Source organism: Ostrea edulis, chromosome 4 (assembly GCF_947568905.1).
Source record: "Ostrea edulis chromosome 4, xbOstEdul1.1, whole genome shotgun sequence".
NCBI lineage: Eukaryota > Metazoa > Mollusca > Bivalvia > Ostreida > Ostreidae > Ostrea > Ostrea edulis.
The window spans coordinates 30603942-30631204 of NC_079167.1; the positions used below are offsets into that span (position 1 = coordinate 30603942).

At 36.7% G+C, this 27263-nt stretch overlaps 1 protein-coding gene across 20 annotated transcripts; it reads right to left on the reverse strand.

The window, feature by feature from the left end:
- Positions 1-3463: 3463 nt before the first annotated feature.
- On the reverse strand, positions 3464-26104 carry LOC125669562 (uncharacterized). Of its 20 annotated transcripts, none has more exons than XM_048904157.2 (9): positions 25809-25970; positions 17508-17708; positions 13372-13419; positions 11406-11525; positions 10890-11122; positions 5976-8047; positions 5610-5890; positions 4917-5102; positions 3464-4720 (listed from the first exon to the last, which is right to left on the reverse strand). In XM_048904157.2, the coding sequence occupies exons 2-9, from the start codon at positions 17661-17663 to the stop codon at positions 4595-4597; spliced, it is 3222 nt and encodes a 1073-aa protein (XP_048760114.1). In that variant the 5' UTR covers positions 17664-17708; positions 25809-25970; the 3' UTR covers positions 3464-4594. The 20 variants fall into 20 exon arrangements, with proteins under 20 accessions (XP_048760114.1, XP_048760109.1, XP_048760118.1 ...); XM_048904152.2 differs by having other exon boundaries at positions 13369-13419; XM_048904161.2 differs by having other exon boundaries at positions 17604-17708; positions 25809-25966.
- Positions 26105-27263: the final 1159 nt, after the last annotated feature.

Sequence of the window (27263 nt, forward strand, 5' to 3'; positions counted from 1 at the left end):
GCGAGGTACGAACTAACCACTTGTGTTTCATACGATGGTCATCTTACTGTACAAAACTCAGAGATGGCATACTGATATAAAATTATGGGTCATGCCGTCTTAGAATATTACTGCCTTGGCCTTCAATTCATCAACAGGTGTAAGATATTTTTACTTCAAATTATCCTTCATATTGCTCCAAATCTATCGAGTCTGAGATAGGACTGTAGCTCGACTAGTTAAGAACATTTAACATTTTGTCCATTTTCTCCATCTCATCACTATATGGAATGGTGGGCTATATGTGGTTTGAATTATTATCCTTCTAAAAATGTCCAATAATTTTCATAGAAAACCTGTGCCATTGGCAACAGGTGTCCATCTATAATCTCAGCATAGCGTTGACTTGTAAGATTTTCGCCAAAAGACACACATCAATATTTCACCCCATACATAGAACTTTGCATTTGGGATGCTGGTAGAGTGGTCTAACGTCATCCTTGGTCCAGAACTTTATACAGTTAGGATCAAGCCACTGAACCCTCAATTACTCCAATCAAATTAAAGTTCCTATGGTTTTAACACCACGAAACACAACACTCTCTGCTCAAACTTCCGCCAGAGGTCGTTTGCATACAAACCCCGTGTGCGGGGACGCAGAGGACTATGGGTAGTATGACTCTCTGCTCTGACTTGAACTGTACTGATGAGCAAAGGAAATGTCCTTTTTCCAGTTTAAGCTATGTAATTCAGTTCTCACTATTTCATTACAAATATTCACACTATCCCTCTTGATAAATGTTAGTCTCTTTTCCTCTACACTCCGTCTTCGTACTGAGCAGACATCCGGGCCTCTGTGATCTGAAGATGTTAGTTTCTTGGACCTGTCAGCTTCTTCACTGTGTTGCGTTCCTCTCCATTTTTCACCCGATACTCGGTGTTTCATATACCTCACCAGATTTGACAATTTCTAAAACAACTAAATATTAGTCAGTTTTCTTCTTTCCAAAACACAAGCACTCGTTTTGAACATTAGGTTACAGACTACTAATTTTACCCTATTTCATTGACTACGCAAGTAGTGCCAGTTTATAAATAGAATTTTTTTCTTTAAAATTCTTGGGGATGTCTGTGGGGTGGAATTGTGTTATTCTAGGGCATAGATGGAAAGGAGAGGGTCTGGAAAAAAAATTTAAAATGGGAAATTCTGCTCTTAAGTGCATAGTAGGAAGGGTGTGAATAGGCCATTGTTTACCTGCTTCTCAAAGGGAAAGGAAAATATGCAGGGTTGGGGTTACTTGCGGTGTCATAAAAGGACTTGTGTACGATGGATTTTCCTGAGATTGGGACTTGAATTACTCTAAGTCTGTGCCAAATTTCAGTTAAGTTGTGGCGGTGGAATTTTTTATATTAATTTTTATGTTATAAGGGAATGTATAGCAAAATAATATTGGTAGTGTGTGTGCATTAGCGAATGAGGTCAACAAAGTAAAGGGAGATAATTTATGAAAGCTGCATATTTCATAAAGATGAATGAGTTATTAGCCTTTGATGGAAATCAAACATTAAATTATACATAGTTTATTTATTGTGTGTGCGTATGTGCTCAATAAATACAATTGAATACAGCATTTATCGGTCAATGGTTAATCCTCACAAAAGGCGTGTCTAAGTTTTCGTCTTGATCTTCAAACCATTATCAATGTGGCTTGGCAAAGTCCATACCTGGAACTCGAGCATCTGTAAGCCTCGACTCTGATAATATGCGACAGGGATCGACAGAGACTTGGGTAGTTTCTCGAAGAATACGATTCATCGTTTGAACAAAAGGTGAAAGGTAACAAGAAAGCAGCAATCACATTTGAATTCCACATGAATATTGGGCCAATGTTTCCTCCGCAGAGAAAGTCATCATAATGGTATACCAAAGGAGTACAGAGCCAAACTCTGCAGCAGAAGTATGACGAGTTCGAAGCATGTCCTCAAGAAAACCAGGATTTCTCGATAATTTCTCTGGAGTTAATCATCTTTTCTTTTTCCATTGCATAAAAAAAAAACAGTAAAGAAGATCTACACTTGTTACTGCATCTCAAGCTAGATGAGGATGAAATAGAAATAATGCTGGAATTCCTCGCTTATAATGTCTACATGGTCTTTGGTGATCAGTTCTTCCGACAGTGTATTGGAATTCCAATAGACACAAATTGTGCTCCTTTATTAGCTGACCTTATCATGTATTCTTATGGGGCAGAATTTATTCAAGAAAATATACCTTGCTGTGACCTTATCGATGACGTTTCAATAATTAATGATATTTGTTGATTTGCTATATCCCAGAAAACTCGAAATAAATGACACCACAGTCTCCAATATCTACTTTGTATTTGTATATTTCTATTGAACATAGAAGTTAACGGCAAGCTAAGAACTTAACTTTATGACAAATGGGATGACTTCAGCTTCTCCAGCGTCAACTTCCCATATTTTGTAGTAATATATTCCATTATTATATACTTTCAATTTCATCTTCTCTTTTTTCTTTAAAAGCCTGCGGGCATATATCACACGATATATGCCCGGAAACATTCCGGCCCGCAAACATTACGTCACAATCAATACACAAGCAAATTACTACGTCGTTAATTTTCAATTTTTTCGTGTTTTTCATCTTTTACTCAGTTAAACCAATAAAGAAATTGATAAAAATAAATTATTGTTAGTTTCTAAATGAAATTGAAAGTATATAATCAAAAGGTTATAGACTTTGTATGGGAAAATATGACGACCTCGTTTTTTGTCGCGGACGCGCCAAAAAACTCGGTCGTCATATTTTCCCATACAAAGTCTATAACCTATAATTATCGCCTGCATATGGTGTTTATGTCTCTCAACCGATTCGATATGCGAGAGCATATGTTCTGCATATGATAATTTTTTAAGTCGAGGCGAGCTAATAACAGACAAGTTGATGTTACAGGGATTTCAACAGTCTCGTTAGAAGTCTGCATTTCGCAAATTCTACGGTCTTTATAATGACCTTACATGTATTTCTAAATATAACATTCGTTAGGTCGAATGCTGTATGGTATGCTTCATTCCAATTGTTAGGCTGTTCTTCATATAGTGACTTTGACAAGTGATAATTCCGTTTACCTGATCGAGATAGAGGCCTCACGTCGGGTATGGTCAGACAATAGGGAATGCTAACTCCTCCAAAGCACCTGACCCCACCTCTGGTGCGTCCAGGGGGGGGGGTGTCTTTGCCCTACTCTTAAATTTGTATTCTTTGTGGGATTTATGAGATTGATCATTTGTTAGCTATTTTCACTTTTCCATAGTATAGATTCGTGGAATTAATATTGCTAATAAGAACCGTTTTACTTTTATACGTTGTCTACAAAATATCGAATTAGTGAACAGGGTGTCTTTTAAAAGGCCGAATTATGCCATCCGTGAATCTATTTCTTTATAAACAACGAAACAATATTGATGATGCATTTATTAAATCATAAGTAACAAAACGAAAAATAAATTTAAAAAAAATAAAATATATAGGACGGGAATTCGTTTCCTAATTGAGTAGCAGTCCCTGTAAGAATCATGCAGATTGTGACTTATTGAAGATAGGGGCTAAAAATGAAAAAAAAAATCTAATTAATATTTTTTTTTCTCTAATTGCTCAAATCTAACCGTGATTAATATCAGGACCCTTAACCACCAGAAATGTCGTTCTTTTGACTTCAGTATCTGATAAAATATATAGTCTGTAGAAAGTATATATATATATATAATACATGTATATATATATATATATCTATATATCTGCGGTATCATAGAATATTAGCTATTTTTACAAGATTCCTCCGTGGTCTGCTCTATTAATGGCTTACAAACTGAGAAATACATTGTGCAAGGAAAACTTGGACGGAGTAGAATTAACACGTGAGTAAAATCAACACTGTTTTATATAACCCAGTGTTTTCCGAAAAAAATTAAAATACATGTATGCGTAAAAGTGTAAATCGCAACATATTTCACAAAATAAATGCACTCTAACTTCTAATTACATTCAACATTAAAAAAAAATCCAATGAAATTTTTTAAAATATTGTGCAGCATAAAACATTATCATGTATTAATATCCATCACAGACAATAGCTATTTTTGTTTGCGTTTCCTTTGTTTAAAAAAAAAAGAAGAAAAACCCACACACCTCTTTTTCATGTTTGAATTGGAGAAACGTTCATAATCTGCTGTAGTATGGGGATACATAAAGATTGGTGAATATCATGAAACTATATCCTTACCCTCGATTACAAGTATTTAAACTAAAATGACGTGTTCAGGGGGAAATATGCATGCATATGATAGTCTATAAATCGTGATTTTATCATGTTTTCATTTCACCATATACTAATTGAATAATTTCTTCAGGTGTGAGATTTAGATGAACAACATATGAACTTAATTTCGAGCATTCTTTTACCACTTAAATATTCAGCAGCAATATTCAACAAGGCATATGACTAACATAATAACACTGATTGTCATTCAGATCCAATAAGAAATATTTCTAGGAATTTGCATTCTCGGTGACGCTTTCAGCCTTTGGAGTCTACTTCTTCTTTTTCTTGGAGCCTGGTGTGGATTTTCCCTTTTTGGTGGTGGTCTTGTCTTTCATTTTATCGTCTGGTCTCTCAGCGCCACCTGTCGCCTCTACTTCCTCAATCATACCTTTGGCCTATATAAAGATATTTTCACCTTTATGAATAAAATTGGAAATCTTGTTTACCTTTTGGTAATACCTGCAACCTATTCACTGACAAAAACAATTGTTTATTCATAGGAAAACGATTCCCTGGTAACGTGACAAGGTTTGTGAAACATTACACTATGGTGTTTGTGCTCTTATTTTTATTAAAACTCATTTTACTCACCCAAACAAAAAACGTAGCAGCCCCGGCGCTGACGTCACGAATCTGTTCCAGTGAATACGGTTCAAGCAGCATTTTAGATGACAGGGCTACATCTAGGTAACAGTCTTTGGGGTCAAAGTTGGATATGTGACGCATTATTGATTCTTTGCCGGTCTTCCCTAAGATGATCTGGCACGTTTTCCACTCCTGCAATAAACAATGCAGTGTTTCACAATTTACAGTACTAATAATTTCATTGCCGTCCCTCTTAACGGAACTTGCAGCAATCAAACTTAATTTTTCAAAAATGATGAAAATAAAAACCAAATCCCTGTTTTTATAAGTAAAATGTATCAAGTTTAACGTATAGAATGTAATTTGTTCCAGTGATTTCTCAATTCTAAAACAGTGGGGGGATCTGAATGGAGATATATAGGGAGAAAGTATACATTTCAACTTTTGAAGTCCCTTATTTTTTTAAAGGATTTTTATATTTGTACTAATTATAACCTAAATAAGCAAAAAATATAAATCAACCCTTGCATACATTCTTTATTGTATCAAGCGTCCAAGTAGTTGTAATAGTAGTCATAGCATAAAGCCATTGGAAACAGATTATCAATCGTCAGTTAATCCATCGAAAAGTAATTCAATTATTGAAAACGTTACATAATGCCCTTTTTACGACAAAGACTCTTCTCATTGAATCCTAACCTTGACCTCCTTTTTGGTGTGTCCAAGTAGCAAACACGCCGCCTGGATTGACTGGTGAACGCCATCTGGTGGATTTCCGTAGTTGCGGATCTCGGATACTGTTCTCTTGTCCATGTTAAGAACAGAATGGCGGAGTTTCTCTATTCTGTGTAGCTGATCCCTGAGACGGCCTGCCATGACAATTTGTAGATCCAGAAGACTGTCATAGTTAGCTTCTTTGGCTCGCTTGATTGCCTTGTCCAGCTGCTCTAAGTCTCGGCTGTGTGATGCTGTATTTAGCTCTATAAGGATCAAACATACGGTCATCAATGACTAATGTAAATTGAAACATAGATTTTAATTAGTATTGCATATTGATTAACCTACCTTCTTTTGCTCTTAGGAGTTCTAGAAGCCTCTTTGCCTTCTGCAACATTTTATCATTTTCCGGTGGGTTTGTTGCTTCGAACGCTGCTATACTCCTTTCAAGCATCTCTGGATTTTTTAAGTCCATTGCTTTTTGAATGTCTTTCTTGAGAGCTCCGAGTTCCTGGTTTGCTTCATCCTGCATTCGCTGTTCGTCATCGCGGTTTTGTTGCATGTCGGACTGCAGCTGCTCCATCAACAAGCGAGCGTCATCTTGGTACAGCTCAGAAGCTGGTTTCCTATTGACTTGGTACCTAGCTATGTTCTTCACTTGGCCATTTTCGTCTTTTTGGTAGAGATCCATAATGTATTCTCCGTATTCGTCAAAAGTGGCCTTGAATAATTTCATTCCGTCTTGCTCCATAAATTCCATCTCTTGCGCATTTGGAAGATCGTCTGCATGTCTCCTATGAAGACATGCAACGACGTTGTCGAAGCCTTTGGGTACTGGTATCAAAATTTCTTTTTCTGATGTTTGAACGGTTTCGGTGACTACTTTAATTTCTTCTTTAGAGTCATCTCCGGTTTTTGATTCGTTATCTTCCCCATCTTCTAAAGCATGCCCATCCGACTGGATCATGTAGGAATGTACATTATAAATCCTCTTGTTACCATCACCCTTTTTCTTGGCAAAAACGTTCACTGAATATTCCCCTTCGATGGGCATGTCCACATCAAATATCCACTTCCCATTCACTTCTTTAGGATAGACTTTCATATGCTTTGTGGCGTTAGGATCATTGCTGTGAAGCTCACATACAAGTTCCATATTGTTTTTAGCCTGGAATTCCAATTTTAATTTTCCATCTTTCGAATGGATTTTGCCTTCTTTGTGGGATAAAGCTTTTACACCCAAGGCATCAGCAATCGATTTCTTTCCAATGAAACCATCAGTGACGTTCGGGAAAGGTTTGTTCGTCAGATTCTTCTCGTTGCATTTGATGAGATAATTCAAAACGTTACCAGCCTCTCCATCTTCTCCATCCTCATTTGCATATAATTTCATGGCATATTCTCCTCCTTGTGGTAATCGAATGTCGACGATAAATTCACCATTCTCCTCTCGAATCACTGCGTATTTGCTAAGAGTTGCCTCGTCAACTATTGTGTTTTTCAACAGCTGATGCAATCGAATGTCTTTATGTGCGCCTAGTTTTATTTCAACTTTTCCATCTTTTGTTATGATAATTGCGCCATCGTGGGATTTTGCCTCCAATCCAGCATTTTTGGCATCACCACCGAAACCCCAACCAATGGGCGGGCAATCTGGCAATGGAAGGCAATTCTTCTGAGCTTCTGGACAATGAATGAGGTATGTGCAGGTCAAATCAAAGATATCAGAGTGTCGCACGTCTAACCCAAATATGTCCATTTTAAATTTCCCCGCCAAAGGAAATCTCAACGCGAAACGAAGACTGTCGGCTGTATGCTCGAACAATACAAACCTATCGAGATTAACATCCGCTCCAGTGTCCTCCCCACCTGCCGATTTATTTTTATAAAGCATGTATTTGAACCTATAGAATTCGCTTTCTTCTGCAGGTAAAGTGAAAGGAAGAGAGATTTCCCCATCTTTTGCCGTAAGTACACATTTTGTTTCGCTTTTAGGTGTAAAGTTGATTCCAAGGTAGTAGAACCTCTCTCTAACGTACACGTGACTTTCGTAATCCTTGACCGAGATTGGTTTCACCAATAGCTGCCAATCCTGCTCATCCGGAAAGTGCGTCCATATCAATTGGTCGGGATTAGGAAGGAAGTAGAATTCATTGACACGATGTTGTGTTTCCCCTTCCGATTCCTCCTCCTCCTCCTCCTGCGTCACATTACCATCATTGTCAACAAGTGTCCAATCACTGGACTTCTTCCCGACAACGCAGGCAGAGGCCCAAAAGGCGTCCAGGAATCTCCAGTCATCTTTGATAAATACGGCATTCCACTGTGCACCCATTTGCTTCCGTTCACATTTCTTTCCAATTTCGTAGGCAGCGCTTTTGTTCATACCACTGATGATTACACAAGGTAAACCTGCCATTCTGCAAAGAATTTTACGTTGTATCTATTTTTAAAATTGTAAAACTATTGTTCATTTGAAAATTTTGATCTGCCAAAACTGTAGGAAAAGTTCCCAGACATTGTGAATTACGATAAAATGACTGCGTGCTTAAGATTGTGGGTTTTAATTTAATTTAATTCTAATAATTCATGATTATTCATAATAATGTATTTTTTTTTTTTTAAAAACCATGCATATCTATTGCAAAATAAAAATATATATGTATAGAATGACTTTTACACGGCAGGTAGCGAGTTCATGGAGCAAAATATCGAATTCTTCCGACATTACACAACGTCCAACATCATTTCAAAAAGTTTCACTCTTTAAAAAAAGAAGAGAAACACAATTCAATTTCCATCGTCGCAAGCTACAGCTGAAATGTACGCTCATCTCCCTCTTCATCGGCTGAAATGTACACTCCTCTCAGGGAGACGATGGGAGAGGAGCATACATTTCAGTTTTGGCTTGCGACGATGGGGGAGGAGCGTACATTTCAGCCGTGACTTGCGACGATGTTCAATTTCACGCACTTCTCATGTCATAAAATGTATCTTTATAACATGCTTTGTCAGCGTTTTTATTATGTTTTTTAGCGTATTTTAGCTCAGTTAGATCCAAGAATCGCTTACCAGTGGCGTATTTAAGGGGGGGGGGGCACAACCGGCGCCCCCAACTCCCCTAAAAATTTCAAATTTAAGGTCAATCGTGATATCTAGTTTAGAAAAATGTTCTCAACGATAAAAGAAGCAATAATTTCCCGGAAAAATAAATGACAAAATATTTTGATTTCTTGAATTATTTTATTGGGAGAACTTAATTTTTTCCCCCAAAACACCATTAAAATTTGCGTCACTTTATTAATTTCACCTTATTAAAAATGATAGAAAATAGTACAAATGACTAAATAGGAGACATATTTCAAGACCTATAAAATCTGTAAAATCCAGGAGCTTCTCCGGAAGCTTTGCCCTCTGGGCCCCTACCAGGGGCCTCAAGGCGGCCCCGACCCCCTGTTTCATAGAGTACCCCCCCCCCCCGTAACCGCAATTCCTGGATCCGCCCCTGCTTACCACGCAAGACAGATTTCACACGGGGAAATAAAACAAAAATTTTATGTGCGAAACCCAGTAAAAATCCTTTCATTGATTCCATTTAACACCACAGTTTCAGATACATATAGTCCATTTTCAGCAGTAACCAAAAACATGTTTGTCTCCATTGCTGGTTTCCCGGTCCGTACACAAAATTTTATGACAGCGCGGTGCTCCAAAACGTCACGTAACGTCGCTTTTAACCTTTGCTATATCCTGATGAATTTCAAACTTTCAAAAAATGGCGTTTATGGTACCTTCACACTTACGGATTTTTCTTACAGATCCTTACGTATTCCACAAATACGTAAAAGTACACGGATTGTTAAGATTTAGACTCTTTAAAGAGCTGTTTAAGAACGTTTTAAGAGTATTTACGGGCCATTTACGGTTTAATACGAGTTCTTGCGATGCATTTACGGCATACATTTACGATGATTTATTCCGAGTGAACACGGATAAATACGAGCAATTTACGACATTTTACGAGCTTTTTAGGGATTGTTACGAGTATATTACGGTAATTTACGATTTACATTAGCTTTCACGTGTAATCACGACCTGTTAACGTGTTGATAACGTGCTGTTACAAATAGTTAGGAGTTAGTTACGATTGTTTACGTTTTTGACTCAAAAGTGTTCGCAATTGGCTTTGTATCATCATTCGACAACTGACATTACTTGTAACAGCATGTATGTATATTGTATGCAAGATGTGTAACTTCTTTGATGTCTTGATAACTACTGAAAGAAACTGTTAAATTTTGAGTCTTTTATACCTTTCCTTAATCGTAAAGTTTAAGTATGACTCGCAAAGTAATCGTGTCTATACGTAAAGTGCTCGTAATGACTCTGAACAATCCGTAAAGCGGTTGTAACCCGACGTGAATGAAATCGTAAATATCACTTAGACATTCGTAATAATCCGTAAACAACTCGTAAACTATCCGTAACATATCGTAAACTAACCGTAAAGATTCGTAAAAAACAACAACAACTTTTTACGAGTGTTTTACGGATTCTTACGAGCAGTTTGCGTGTTCTTGCGACCAGTTTACGATACTTACGGATTGTTACAAGTTATTTACGGGTTATTTACGGAAAATGAAATCTGTGGACAATCGTGAATTTTTTTTTTTGACATGTCAAAAAATTTGCCCCTACTTTCACAGATCCTTACGAGTGTGTGCGAGTTATGACGAGTTATTAACGGATACGAACGAGTGATTTACGAATGCTTGCGATGACTCGTAAGAAAAATCCGTGAGTGTGAAGGTGGTATAAATTACTATTGTGATGTGATATTAAATATCACGAGTTTTTATGCGCTGAAAAAGTGCAATGAATCAAAACGTTAAAAAAAAATTCTTTATGAAAATCTGCAAAAACACCATGCTCCGTGAAGCTAACTTTCAAATATTCTGTTTGCTGTATAATTCTTAAAATTCGTCGGAAAACATCAAATATTTCTATAATTCATTGGAATCTACGCAAAGTTTGAGTACGCACAATTTTATTGGCTTCGATCGTATAATGCGATCTCAACGGAACTTTTCGAACAGCCCTCATAATTTCCAATAAGATGCTGTGCCAGCATTATTAAGACAGAACATTTAAGTCACTTACTGAGACAATCCTGTGCCAGCATTATTAAGACAGAACATTTGAGTCACTTACTGACACAATCCTGTGCCAGCATTATTAAGACAGAACATTTGAGTCACTTACTGACATAATCCTGAAACCAGGTGAGCATGGTTGCCTTGGTTTTTTTGGATTTTAGTGAAGTACTCCAATGGTGAGTGGGCAGGAGGATCACTATCCACCCTTAAACTGTACACATCAATGGCGGTCACCCACCGGAAGATGGCGCGCGCCTTAGCGAGATCATCCCAGTCTTCCTCAGCCGTGAGGTATCTGATGAGTTCTTTAAAGGACCCCATGAGAAGCTTTGGAGGCGCCTGTGTGTAAGAGACAGTTCATTGAGCATTAGATATGTGCGTTCTTCATTACCTCGTAGGAGAAAGACGACGACGAAAACGACGATGATGATGATGTTTGTGACGGCGATGGAGTCTCATTGGACGCCTGTAACATTTCTTTACAGTGTGGATGTTTGTACTTTAGCCGCATAAATTTTGAGGATTATACAATGTTATTTCAGTATTAATGGCGGTAGTTTTGTGATTTAACCCGTCGATATCACTAGATTTTGGACATCAACCAATCAGTAGCAATACTTACATTAAGAACATAGTCATCGACAAACTTGTATTTCTCCTCACTGAAAATGTCTTCTTTCAAGGTCTTCGGCGGTTTAGGTGGGGGGATCTGCCTGCTATGATAAGATGGCGGTTTTCTCCCCTGTAACAACAAAGAAAGCTTTCCTGTTGACATGTTGTAAATGTTAATGTATTTAATGACCCGTAGGGTATATTCAGCCACATCATTGCCATAGGGAAATCTATACAAATATGGAGGCATATACACTTCATTTGCAAAGCAACATTCCTTTGTAAAAAAAAAAAAAAAAAAAAAAAAAAAAAAAAAAAAAGTTACAAAACTCTTACATGCAATCTATATATAATTTTTCAGGACATCCTTATCTTCGGTCTTGCATTGAATGTGGATTTGAAACAATAAACTTAGTCATGAAAATGGAGACAACTGATCCAAATATTGAATCAAATTTTCTTTACAAATATTTTCTTTGGCCAGAATTATATTTTACCGTCTAGAGAAAATAGAGATGAATTGATTTTAAGGATTAGACCGTTAGATAAACACATGAAATTATGAAATCGCGATCTTTACAAATGCATCTGTTCTCTGTCATGTCTCTGATTTGCAGGGTAATTCTATAAAACGTTTCCTGAATAAATGTAAGATAAAGCGACCAAGAACAATGTAGATCGCACTGTTACAAATTCTAACCAATGCCCTGTTGATGCGTATTCACAATATGGATATGAATTCTTGAATATATTGATGTAAACACCGGCGGATTATTTTCCATTGAAATTCTGCCATCGACAGGCGACCGAATCGATGAACTTACTGATAACAGTGTAAATACTACGAATAACTTTTCTTTTGATCGAGTCCTTTTAAGGTTCTGTTTAGTGAATCAATTTTCACAAAGAAAAAAAAACCACCTAAAACTTTTGTCAATGTTTCACTGGAAAGAAGATTGACCAGATGTTCCTCTAGCTGTTGCAGAACTAGATATATTACACTCATTTAATGTCAGTTCTTGCATTTCTTAAAGAGAAGAGGACTTCCGGTGTGGCGTGATGTTTTATACATTGTATATGAAATTATTTCCCTGAATATACAATCCGACAAAACGGCACGCAGTCAAATAAATACAGAAATAAAATTGTTTTATACATTGTATATGAAATTATTTCCCTGAATATACAATCCGACAAAGCGGCACGCAGTCAAATAAATACAGAAATAAAACAAAACAACAGTAAATGGCCATACCTTGGACTTTTTCGCTTGTTCAGTATTTCCGGACATTATCCGAATAGAACCTTATTACCGAGTACCCGATTTGTATAGGTTGGCAAACATCAATTTTGATGATAAAATCGATTGAAACTCGTTCATGTGATGTGGCATATGAAAAAATCACGATGGTTTTAATTTAACACAAAGGGAAAATCTATATACGATTTACTTCGGTAGAGACTTGCTCTGGCCATTGGCTTTGAAACACGTCATTGCACCCATTAGGATGTATTTAATCACAGAAAGTCGGAGAGATAATCGTATTTGCAAAATCAGTGAACTAAAAAAAGTTATACAATTTATGGTTTTCTTTCCTTTATTTTCATTTTGAAATAACAAAGAAGTTTAAATTATAAATTGTCATGCTAAGTTCCATTTAATTCTGACAATGGCTTGTCATACAGCAATATTGAATATATATTTGTATGAAACCCTCTGGAGATTTTACAAAACGACTCTGTGCCATGCACCCTAAAACAAACCTTAAGAAAAAACAAAACACGTGTAATCAGACGAGAAATGTGCATTTCTGAGTAGTTTCAGAACCAAATCACCAAAAGTAGCTACGTGTTGAACGGATTTGCAACCAAAACCGCCGAAGATTTCCGAAATTTGCCGAAGCTAACAAAGGTGAACTAAATATGTCTACTGGTGCCTTAAACCCACAATCCTATCGAACACTCAGTCTTACAACCTCGTCTTCTGATCCGTGTGAAATACTTCTCATATCCTCTTTCCCACTCTGAAAGGTTCAAGCATTGGATAATTAAACATTGGGTTCCTTTATACACTCACTAGTACAATAAAAGGTATTCTGCACGGGAAAATACTGTAGTTCCCGATATGTACAGAAAATAGTAGTCTATAATCTCCTGATAGTGGTTTAGGCATTGTACTTTTAAGAGACCATATTTTTATCTCAGCCTTATGCCTGCTCAGTCTCAGCTATATGACCCTCTCAATCTTACCCATGTCTCCTTTCAGACTTAGTCCCATGTCCCCTTTCAGACTTAGTCCCATGTCCCCTAAATCTTACCCATGTCCCCTTTCAGACTTAGTCCCATGTCCCCTCAATCTTGCCCATGTACCCTTTCATACGTAATCCCATGTCCCCTCAATCTTACACATGTCCCCTTTCAGACGTAGTCCCATGTCCCCTCAATCTTACACATGTCCCCTTTCAGACTTAGTCCCATGTCCCCTCAATCTTACACATGTCCCCTTTCAGACGTAGTCCCATGTCCCCTCAATCTTAGCCTTGTATCCATAAATCTCAGACCTGAGCTCCTTCAATTTCAGTCCAATGTATTCTGCGACCTTAGCACTCTTCAACATTAAACTTGCGCATCCCACTGTCTGCCCTATGGTTTTAATCTCAGTCCTATATCTTCTCAATATCGACTTGTATCCCATAAATATTAGCCATATGTCCCTCAACATCAACACCATGTCCCCCGATCTCAGTCTTGCACCCCTTCAGCCTCAGACCTGCGTCTTGCTCAATATCAGCCGTGTGACTTCTTAATTTAAGTCATGTGACCGCTCTACTAAATATCTTAGCCCTAAAAATACCACAAGGTCAGCCTTCTTCCGCCGAAGTCAGTCGTGTAAACCCTCTATCTCAATTTAAGCCCCGTGTCTCTGTGTTTCAGCACTCTTCGGTATAAACCCTGTATTAAGCTTGTGACCCCTTCATCTCAATTTTAACCCTGCAACCCATTCTGTTACAGTCCTGTACCTCCTCATTCTCAGTCTTGTGTCCTTCAATCTCAGACCGGTATCCCCTAGATATTAAACATATGCCCCTCCGTCTTAACTTTGTGTCCCTTCAACTCATCTTACATCATTTATTTAAGAGAGAAATTTCTGATTCAAAACTTAGCATTGTTTTCCATGGTTTAAGTTGATGCTTCAAATTATGATCACAGATAAAAAAAAAAATTAAGGAAACCTGAATCCTTTAAAAAAAACTGTTTATACCTCTCTCTCTCTCTCTCTCTCTCTCTCTCTCTCTCTCTCTCTCTCTCTCTCTCTAACCTCAAAAACTTGTTAAATATGACGTTAAAATCAGGTCATCTATAAAAAGAACAGAATACACCTGTATTATATATGATCGAAATGCTTATGAAAGCAGTGGACTCCCTAGAAACTGGTCATTTTATACGGCATTTGTCTTCAAATTATTAGACAGAAACCATTGTAACTGGGCAACAGGTGCGGGTTTTGGTTTGACCATTGTAACTGGGCAACAGATGCAGGTTTTGGTTTGCCTGACTGTCCATTCTATGCTCTCGAAATTTGTATCTAAATGAATAATTCCAGTTGTATAATGTTTTAAAATCAAAATGGTATCGCTAGGACTGTTACACTACTTGGTGAGAACATTTAATTAACATAATTTCAAAGTCTTTTGAAACTGTTCTCTCAAAATAAGTATATATATATCTTCACAGGTCTATTGACTCGTTGCCTCGCTGTGTGAGGTAACGAGTCAATAACCCTTGACTTGTGAAGGTGGTATATATACTGATTAGTACATTCAAAGGTAATACAGGCCATGGATTAAAGTGGAAGCCAGTGCCCACTGACTACATAGTGATGTTTTGCTTGTTGTAAATTCTTACTGTAACTACATGTAGTTTATATTTTTTATTTAGCAAATAATGCTATACAATGTTATACCGGTATATCTGTAAAAGTACATGTGCCATTCGGGGAGAAATAAAAGAAATTTGGTAAGAAATCGCACACAGTCAATGCTATACAGAATATCCCTATTTTTTTTATTGGTTGCATTATTTACGTAACGAATTGCGTGTTTTAAAACATGCAAAATGTTGAATAAAATTCGTATTCAATCACACTTAGGTTGAATATGTTATTACACAATTTCACTCCTTGTTGTTCGCTATGTGCAGTGTAACATACATGTATCAGCAACACCCCCGGTATAATGCCACTAGAATTTACAATTCTTTTCTAATTAATATCTCTTTTGATTTAAGAAAGAATATCTCACAAAAAGTAATATAACAAATTTAAAAAAAATGTTTGTATGAAGATGCCAAGCGGCGTTCATAGACATAACACACTGGGTTAGTGGGAATGTGGTAAAAGTAGATCCTGGTCATATCAATCGCTCACCAGAGGGCGCGGAACGGAAGCTTCACCAAAAAAACCCTGCAATTACGAGGCAATCTAATCACAAGATATACATATGAATAAACTCCAATATGACAAGTACGCCGGTGAAAACAAGTGAGTTGACTGTTTCGTGTGGAGAAAAATGTAAAGCATTCCAGTAACACATGGGTTTGTTTACTCGGTATGGTATACAGACGTCCAACTCATAGAGAACGAATAAGAGGAATTCAAGTGGATTAATCAAACTAACCACAGTTTCCATCAGCTGAGTATTTATCAATAAACGAAACTGGAATTTGTTCAATAAATTATTGAAAGTTTTACAAGAATCTTGAAAAAGGTGTAAGTGAAGCTTGCGTAACGCGTCCCCTGGTGAGAAAATCCTGATCACATGCGAGTGTGTGTATAACAGACGACTTTGGTGCAACATTATTACATTATCTGCCATAAAATATGGCGTGTCTCAAGCCTTCTCCTCCAGTCGATCCAGGGGGTGGTGTAGCTGGCAACAAACATGCGCTGTAAAACTCCAACACGTTGCGTTTTTACTATCGAACATTTTTATCAATATCATTTTAACAGGATACACACCCCGCTGGCTGATTCATATATCTATGAGGACATTTTTTTGCATAAAGTGCGATAATAGGAAATGTCCGTCAAGGTGATCCTTTAAAGCGACCGCTATTCTCCATTTTCTGATGATATTTAAAACACATACATATGTAGTGTTTGTACCTCGGGTTGTATATAGTAAAAAAAAACAAAAAAAAACAAGTACTATTATTTGAATTTTGTGAACGAAAATGTTTCTCAGAACTTGTACAAATAGCGCCTTAAAAATCAGTATAACATTAAAGTACCACGTGACAACGTAATCCATACAAGCTGTGAGATCGTGAAGAACTACGGGAGTTGTGGCAAAGCAAAATATGTGTAAAAAAAAAAAAAAAAAAAAAAAAAAAACAGACTGAAAAGTATGCCGTCTGTACAAATTTAATCAGGTGTAACATAATTAAAAGTAGATATTAGATCCGCTCTGTATGCAAGTATACGAGCGGATCTAACATTTAATTTTGATAGATTGAATAATGTGTAACAATAAATGGTGTAAGTGAAATTAAGGAGAACCTTTTCTTATACAAATGTCATGCGCTGAACATTTAATGAGTTTTGATACTCTTTGATCTTCAACAGAAAATTTTGCTTCGTGATACAGCAGTTTTGTCATCTCCGGTGCAAATCTAATTTTACTTATGCATAATTAAAGTGTGCTATGGTAACATAAAATATCCACTCGTGCTCTACATCGGGGAACTCCATGAAAGTTCATTAATCAATTTGGTGAGATTGATGGAACCCGAACACTTAAAACTTAAATTTAATTATTCATCGCAGTTTTTGTGGTTATTAATGACAGCGTGCATCAAACAACACTGACGAACGCAACAAAACATATATAGAAATCGATTAAATCACAGACAACGCAAAAAATAATTAAAAGCAATGCACAATGAAAGAATGGACATAAACCGTAAAAGGAGGTAATCCTGATGCCATTAATTAATCTAATATCAGCAATGTAGATTTATCATGAATTTTGATTGGCATCATTAACAATATATTTCAAATTACTCGGAGTTATAACTACCTCCAATTACAAGAGAGCTACATTACAACACTCACGACAGGTGCAGCAGATTTAGGTGGATTACGAGAACTAGAGGATGTGTCTGTGTCGGGTCCCGATGGAGAGACCCCATTTTGATGTGATTTCTTTACATTTGGCGCCGAGGAGGAGCGCATCTGAGTCTCCTGGACCGTAGACGGTTTTGATCCCATGACGCTGGTCACGTGGTACTGCTTCTCATTTCATATTCAGCTAATCTACAAAAAGTTGTCATTTTTAGAAAAACACATACATGTATGTACAGTTAATTTTATAAGCTCACATAAGTCACTGAAATGCTCTAAAGAGATCTATTTTTACAAATCTCAGATACCACTGAGCTAAACATTAATGGGGCAAGGGAATAAAGAGACAAGGGAGTATTGATTCGATGTTTCAATCCCCTCCCTCCTATGCCCTGAAATGAACTTCTAAGTCTCCCTCGAAACTTTCTTTCAGCAACTCACCTTACTTTGACCATCAAAATTCATCTAAAATTAATTAAAAATTTGTATCACTCTTTTGATGGTGAAACCATACTTCATATGAAATGCTTTAACGAGCCATCAAATTTTTAGTGTAGACTAGTGATCTACATGTAGGTCACACAAGACGGTTCAGCCATCTTCAGCTTTTTTTATCTCCTCGATATGAAGAGTTCTTGTATGATTTCCGAAATAAGTTTTTTTTACCTTGTAGTAATATTACTATACTTTGTATGTCGGCTTAGTTATTTCAATGGTTAGAACACCTAACCAGTAATGTAAGGGTCCCGGGTTCGATTTTGGAATGATCCAATGATTTTTTAGCTCCCCTTGTATGCTACAATAACTTATAAATGTCCTGATATACCACCTTCTGTAATACATAATAGCTGCCTTATACATTGTATATTTCCTTGCCACAATACAGCCAGGAGCTAACAAAAATGTTTAACTCTAAGACAGACTTGGAAATATACTCCGATTTCATTTTTCATTTTGTTTTTTGTTTTTGTTTTTAGAAAAACGATAGGATGCAGGTGAAATGTACCTAAAAGTCATCGAGAAATGTCGCGTTTGTCATTAATTCAAGCGGAAAGTTAATGTTACATTAACGATATAAATCATTTTAGAATTCGATTCATCGATCAGAAGAAGTTTTGCAATTCACCAATCTTGAGGGTTTTCCACAAACACTTAATCAAATTGTTTCACGATAAGCGAAAAGTGCGTTTTAAACAAATAAGCACCAATGTGATAATTCAGAAAGCGAGATTAAAATTGGATAGCGAACAATGCATTTAATGTTATGAATTTTGTAATCGGACTAAAATAAATTTAGTTTGTAAATATTTTATCGAAAGTTTGAATACTACTTCTAGCATTTTTATTAAACTTTTTGATTATGAATTGAAATGCATCGTTCTGGTTTCTGAAAATCTTCGTATGTCCTCAATTAAGCTGTGTACACAGTGCCTGGAAACAGATTGGATTTTTCAACATTAATCATTTTATGTGAAAACGTAGGTGTTTAAACTTCAAGAACATATGTACCAAAACAATGGCTTTACCACCCACAGGCGTTTCATAATGGATTTAAATTTTGTAACGCTAGAAGTTTTGAAATAATTTCCTTTTTCGCTTTGCGATAATTTTTGAATAATTGTCCACAAATTACAGAAGACGGAAATTACTAACTAGAAAGATCAATATCACTACTGAATGCGCGTTTCTCGTGTGATCGGGGCCCCAACAAAAAAGGATATCCACCCTAGACCATTAATATCAAAATGTCATGCAGGTTTACTTTAAGCTGAAGACCTGTAGCTCTCTGGGAAAACATCGGGACAGACCAGAGAGCTACAGACCCGCCTCATAAAAAACATCGGGACAGACCAGAGAGCTACAGACCCGCCTCATAAAAAACATCAGGACAGACCAGAAAGCTACAAACCCGCCTCATAAAAAACATCGGGACAGACCAGAGAGCTACAGACCCGCCTCATAAAAAACATTGGGACAGACCAGAGAGCTACAGACCCGCCTCATAAAAAACATCGGGACAAACCCGAGAGCTACAGACCCGCCTCATAAAAAAACATCGGGACAGACCAGAGAGCTACAGACCCGCCTCATAAAAAACATCAGGACAGACCAGAAAGCTACAAACCCGCCTCATAAAAAACATCGGGACAGACCAGAGAGCTACAGACCCGCCTCATAAAAAACATCGGGACAGACCAGAGAGCTACAGACCCGCCTCATAAAAAACATCGGGACAAACCCGAGAGCTACAGACCCGCCTCATAAAAAAACATTGGGACAGACCAGAGAGCTACAGACCCGCCTCATAAAAAACTTCGATTTAAGGCGCAAGGGGGGTGAGCACGATTAAGGTCTAAAAAATTACCGTCTTAAAATTTCCTAACACATTTCCCCACTACACTTGAACTTCAAACATTAATGTGGAAACAAAAACTCAGCTTCATGCGATCTCGTTTGTTATGTTTATGTGGCCATGTTAAGTAGCTAGTCAATTCGAACCCTTCTGACGATTAGTTTATCTATTCATAATATTCGATACGGTATATGTATTTGATCTTCATTCATCATAAACACGAATCTCTGGCCTGTCGCAATATTTTTCCAGAGAGGTGTAGATCATCGGCGCCAACCACGGTTTTGAGTCCACCCACCCTCCCTCAAATCCGGGTGATGGTGGAGAGAATCGATTAGAAGCGCCCGTGCGTAACCGACAATGGGCGCAGATCTGCAGCTTGTTTAGTCACTGTTCGAATTGAGTAGCATTGTCCATGGAAGTTAATATATTCGTTATCATTTGTCATACCAAAAAAATAAATCGTTATGTCGACCCAACAAATACTGGCTGGGTCTTAATTCAGACTTTGGAACTCTTGTTTTACACTTCTGTTTAATTTATATCGCTAAATCGGGTAACATTGATTTAATTTTATCTCCGTAGTTTAACATTTAGTAGTATAGATTTTGCATTTTGCAGAGTTTGTAGCGTAACTTAGATAACAGAATGCAGAAGATATCGATTTTATTTGTGATTCTAAGAAAATCTGGAGTAAAATATAAAAAAAAAATTAATCTGATATAGAATATTTCTAGTAGATCACCGACTTCATAAGTATGACAACAACAACAACAGAAAAATTAATGAATCTGAAAACTAGCAAGATAATCTATGAATGCTCGAGAACTTATTTCCAATTGGTACATGCTTTGATTTCTTGAAAAAATCTCAAACATAACTTTGATTTCTTCTTTTATTTGAGCAGTCATAATATTTGTAAAATCTCAGAAAATCCACATCTCCGAATGACCTGTCAATTTTTTCTAGCTACCCCTCCAAATTCAAGGTTAGATGCACATATATGTGCACGAAGTCATTTGATGCGGCCGAAGTTCTTTTGCTTGCGAAGGGTCTATTCTCTTTAGAGAAGTTGGTAGGCATAGCCTACACCCATGGATGTAGGCTATGTCTGTCCACTTCTCTAAAGATGATAGGCGAAGGCATTGGAAGGGGCGATTTGTCCAAGATCGGGACATCTGTGTCGCATAGCATACCAGCGTGTACACGATAGTATGAACACTATGAATATTACATGCTACCTTTTGACACGTCAAGGAACTGATAGTTTACGATATCAATATGAAATGACACTTTTAATACTAAATACTTCTTCAAAGACATATTACAATTTGAAAAGAAAAACAAAATCGCGAAATATTCGGCATGATTCTGTTAACTGCTTATTTTAAACCACCATAGAATTATATAATTTTGAATGATTACATATTTTCTAAAATTATGTAGATAAAATATTTGTATGGAATATAAAAAAACTTTAAGGTCAGTATGTAATCTTTATACTGACAAAAACCACACTCCCGTAGTTTTATAATGACCACCGCCACACCCCCGCAGCTTTATACTGACCACCGCCACACTCCCGCGGCTTTTACTGGTTTGGTGTTTCCTACTGATAATTCCACTAGTAGATAGTAGTACCTTTTCCCCGAGAAAGCTACTTCTTAATTAGTCCACTCTCTCTGGAAAACCACTTCTGTTAATTTACCTTCCTGGATTTTGTAAATTCACGATAATCTCAACACATAACCGTCTTATCGACAGCTTTCAAAGCCCTACAATAGGTAAATAATTCAATTGTGCTTTAAACTTGAATTCCATAATCTTCTGTACACGAATTATCTATCGATCACGTGTTTGATTTTAAATTGGCAACTCGAGCTTCCGGGTAATGTTTTGTATTTGCGGTTGTCAAAATAATTCACCAAAATTTGCGGTGTTTTATCACACTGTTTCTCTAATCCTACACGTTTTCACTTAACTTATGTCACTCAGTTACCCTCATTGCTGTTTGATTTATTCATTGATTTGGAGATAGTGAAGCGAAACCAAGTGTATCAAGTTTTTAATCGACGTCTTCCCCACGGTACTCGTGCTTCGCAATTTCTTCAATCTGTTTCATTTCATCAACCACCGAGCTGAACATTCTTGTGGGCGAAACCATCCCACCCCGCTCTCCATGTTCGTCACGGATTGGTTTTTCCCGTAAACTGCATAATGAAGATTTCTATTAAGTAAATTCTAATAAAAAGAGGTGAGCTTTTGGTTTACCAAAAGGTTGGCGTGATATTACGACATTGAAAGGAGACGTTACTTTTGTAGAATACTAAGACGGAGATATGTTCTTACAACAAGAGGCAAACTGTACATCATACGCCCGTCAGACAGTGGTGACAAAATTTCAATGAGAAAAGGTCCAGGGAACAATGTGACCTACTTTTAGCCCTAAAGTAGGTCACAGTACAGTCCAGCTGAAATGCAAACTCACTCTTACGCTTCTTGAGAGAGAAATTGTGAGAGAATTTCAATGCTGTACATGCATTCCTTATTCCTTACGGGGAAAAGTCCGGAAAACATGACCACGGACGGAGAGACAGACGGACAGCGCCATAACATAATACGTCCCGTCTAACGACGGACGTACAAAAGGGGAATGTTTCATGCATATGTAGGTTCTTGCTTCGTGTTTCTTGTCCTTGAATTCTATAATGAAATAATTTCATACATTATCTTTCTATAAAGTCAGTGAATGAAGAGTCCTTGAAGTAAATATATTTCATTTTTAAACACCCACGCTATTGCGCGTAGAACTTTATCGCCTGTACACGTATTTTATTTTCCGTTTTTATATCAATTTCACTAATCATTTGTTGCACAATTCATAAACATAAGATGAAAAATCTCTCTTTACAAAGTAAGATTTACAAAGTAATGGAAATTTGAGCAATTCATTATAAAAACTACACTACAATCATCGTAAAAGGGACGAAGCCACCGCAGGAAACTGAACATGTAAAACACTACATATTCTTTAGAAGTAACTATTGATCCAGCCTTGTGAACCTGCCATACAAATATTGCGAAGTGCTTGTTCATAATTATACCGAATTTTTATGATCCCAGCCCTTGTGCCCTTGAAGTATTCTAAATCACTTTGAGTGTTATGACATCTTCCCATCAAAACACCAATGATTTATTGCATTGATCTCAATTAAGTCCAAAATATAGGTCAGATGCAGCACCCAGAGCAGCAGTTGGAAGAAGCATCCTGAGATGTGTCAAATGAGCAAGTTTGGTTTGTATTCCATGTGCCAGAAAGTAAGAACAGACCTAAACTAGCCTTAACCAGATTTACTGAAGCGCTAGGTTAGATGCAGAACTCGAACCATGAGCTGCAAGAAGCATCCCAAAATGTGCCATTACTTTCTGTTTCACTGTTGGTAAAACAGATGGACAGATAGATATGAAACATTTTAATCTCAGCATGCCACTACAACAACGATTTAATCGACTTTCACTTCAAAAAATGCAGACCCGTATGAATGGGGAGGGGCTGGAGCAGGGGTCCCACTTTTCGGATATATTTTTTAATATATACATTAAATACAAGAGGCTTTGCTGGGTATTTAACATTAAATATGTATCTTTATTTCCAGGCACTTGATGACCTATCATTTTCTACTACGTATAAATATTCACCGGTATCTCTAACACCCACTCCTTTAGAGATTCGAAAATATTATAAGATCCTCTTTATGGTGCTAAATACATAAAATGTTTTAGAATAAATTGGAGCGGTCGTTAAAAGTGACTTTATAACATTTTGAAGTAGATTAAGGACGTTTAAGACCTAGATTTCAAAGAACAGCTAACATGTCTATGTTTTACTGCAGATGACTTACTTTGTTTTCATCTGATGTTGTTATACGGTACTGGCGAGGTTTATTAGTCTACAAAGTCTACGACGAGGGAGACGAAGCTTCTGGTGCACCTCACTGTACAATCTACACATACAAATGTTTTGTCGGGGACCAGTCTAAGTCGTTTCTTTGTATTTTATTTTTTCATAAAAGTATCGACCTTTCAACAAGACATAAACCCCCATAATTTGCAAAATATAAATGCAAAGAATAAATATCTAGGATACTGTGGGGATATATAAACAATGGATAATTTCTACGCAATGGTCACTCTCCCTCCCCTAACAGCCTAGATTTCCTTCCCCTAAATATTACATGTAAATGATATTTACCAGATATAAGATGATTCTGCTGCTGGGTAGCTTATTTCAGATGTTATTTATTTATCATTCATGATTTCGTTTCGTACTTGAGAATTTTTTTTTTTTTGTTTTGTTTTTTTGCTTTCTTATTTATGCCACATCTATTTCGCATTTATTTCTTTTTATTACACGTGTTGATATTGTTTGTTTTTATTACATGTGTTGATATTGTTTCTTTTTATTACACATGTTGATATTGTTTCTTTTTATTACACGTGTTGATACTGTTTCTTTTTATTACACGTGTTGATATTGTTTCTTTTTATTACACATGTTGATTATCCTCATTCAATTTAAGGTTGCCATGCTGTTGTCCCCTTTTTTTATCGTAAATTCTAATTTTGCCCTTTTTTGGATGGCTTGGAACAAACAGACAATAATTTTATATTAGTAACACCAACAAAATGTTAGAAATATGCTCTCCGCTGCAATTCCGTAACTGAGAACATTTCATATTTTGAAATGAGTACGACCAATAAAAAAGCATCCTTTGACGACTGACGTCACCAATTTTAAAACATTTTGGTGAAAGAATTTGTAAGTCCGTCAAGTTACATCAAGGAATTGATATCATGGTTGTTAAACACTGTAAGCATGGTGTGCTTTGTATGCCACAACATTCTTATCTTATATTATCAATGGTGTAACCAATCCAGGAAAAAACAATCATATTCCCTGATATAGAGGGGTTTTCTATGTCAGGTTGTTATGTCATTGCTTTTATCGAAAAATCAAATACCTTGAACCAGTACAAGTAAATGACAGAAAATATAGGTAAATGTGAATATAATTTCTTATAATTACACGGTTACGCGTAATCAGATAATGTAGAAACCTCTTAAGAATCTTTAAGTCTAATATTTTAAACAAGCGTAACAATATTCGCATTTCTATATCCTCCATTGAATAACAGAAAGAAAAGTCTGGTAAACAAAAATCCCCAATACAAACGATGGACATTTAACAAAAGAAGCATGGAACGTAAGAGGGTTATCTGCTATTTGACATAGTAACATATTAATAAGCAACTCCAAGTCATGCATGTGTCGACAAAGCATGAGATAAACCCCGTAGATTTCGGAAATATATATGTATCGTGTAATCATGAAACCGTTATGTAATGATATATTTCAGTGTATAAGAGCTTGTGTTTAAGCTGGTCTATTAATAGCCAGCTCTTGTACCGTCATTAGATAAACACTGTCCATTTAACGAAGCTCTTTTTTCCCCCTTCAAAATAACGTTAATCTATTTAGGAGGGGTGCGTGTATAACCAACTGATTGAATCGATTCGTTTAATGGGTTACTTTGCTGTTAAGCACTATATTGATTGTGTTTTAGGGCTCCATTATGAGAGCATAAAGAATTAGCAATCCAACACCACGTAGATGTAATACAATATAGACATCTTATAAATCTCTTGTAAACTCAAAATTAGCATTAAAATGTATACAAAAATGTTCAATTGCTAAGCATTTATTCAATTTTGACTTCATGTACAGTAAATTATCGTACACTGTTCCGTCAGTAATTCTTGTTTCTGATCTACTGTTTGCAAGTTTGCGTAAAACTGAAGTAATTGGTACCGATCCAAGATTAACTTACCAGTGTGGAACTTGTACATGTACCTGCTGGAGAAATACATTATAAATCTTACCTCTTTTCGATACGACTCCTTTAAAATCGCAAACGTTTATCTCTTCGCTTGATTTGTTCATAAAATACTTTAATACATTTTTAAAGCTCCGAACATTAAAATGGATATTTTTCTTTTTCACTGGTTCATGTGGTTGACGTAGTTGATAGTGTTTAGGCAGGTAACACGTCACGTGACCATATCTCAAACAAACCTCGTTTTATCGGGTCCTTGAAATGGATCAGTGGTCATTGTTGCCAGAGCCGTCAGAGGGTATAGAACTCGATACTACCCAACCTGTCGTGAATTATTCACTAAAAGAACCGGATTTTAAAGGTCTGCACTACAACAGATTATTTCCTCTTTACTATCTTTATAAAAGAGATACTAGTATTCAATTTGGTTTCCGTTTCACACTGACAAAGGCAGCTGTAGCCGGACTTTGGAGCTTGGGTGGTTGACTTGGGATGCCTGTTTCAGTTCTGGTTAAGAACATATAAGAACCTGGTTACTGGATCGTGTACCCCCATCTGTGTTTCCCCCCAACACAATCAACGTAGGCTATTTTATGACTTAAAGTATGCAATTGTTCTCTTTATAATCAATATTTGAGATTCTGTAGTTAGTTTAAACTCTTATCAAGCATGTTAAAAGTCAACAGCTTCCTACTATAAAGACAATCTTTGTTATTGTATGGTAGCGCTCGACATTTTAGAGACTTAAGCATGGATATAAAGAGAATCAAAGTACTGAAAGTACTCATGGGAGTTGAACATTGTGGAAATTCAGTTAGAACAGATAGCACTGGAAGGGTAGGGGGATAAATGACTGAATATTATTATGATTTTAGATACAAATCAACTGTTGTTGTTTTTCAAAGCGTTACAACAGCAAACATGGATAATGGAAGGCCCATGGGCCACAACGCTCCTCGAATAACTGCAGTTGTGTTGTTGTTTTCTAGAATTTCACCCCTTTATATTCTCATGATAAATGTGACCACATATTATGGCCCAAACAATCAAATCAATATGGTTATCAATGCCTTGCAGTTATGAAGAAGTTTTTTCCCCTGTATATATACATTCAAGTTTAATCCTAGTTGTAGCTAATTCTAAGGATTCATTACTTGAAAAGGTAGTCCAATATGCTAAACTGTCACCTGAGTATACTACAGTCCTGTAGAGGATCAATGGAATGGTAAATAATTGTATAATAACTCAAAATAAATGAAATGCAAAAAAAATTAAAAATCGTCCGGCATCGGAGATGCACAAACCGAGTTGCGCAAGGAATGGGCATAAAGGAAACCGGCAGAAAAGTTTGCAAGAATTATCAAGCAGGGAGCAAAATTTTGCGTACATAAATTTCAGCCGACTTAAATCCTTTGACCTTGACCTTTAACCCTTGACCAAAATCAATAGGCTTCAGGGTTCGAAATTCACTTTTTCAAGCACTAGTCCGTACGGACTAGTC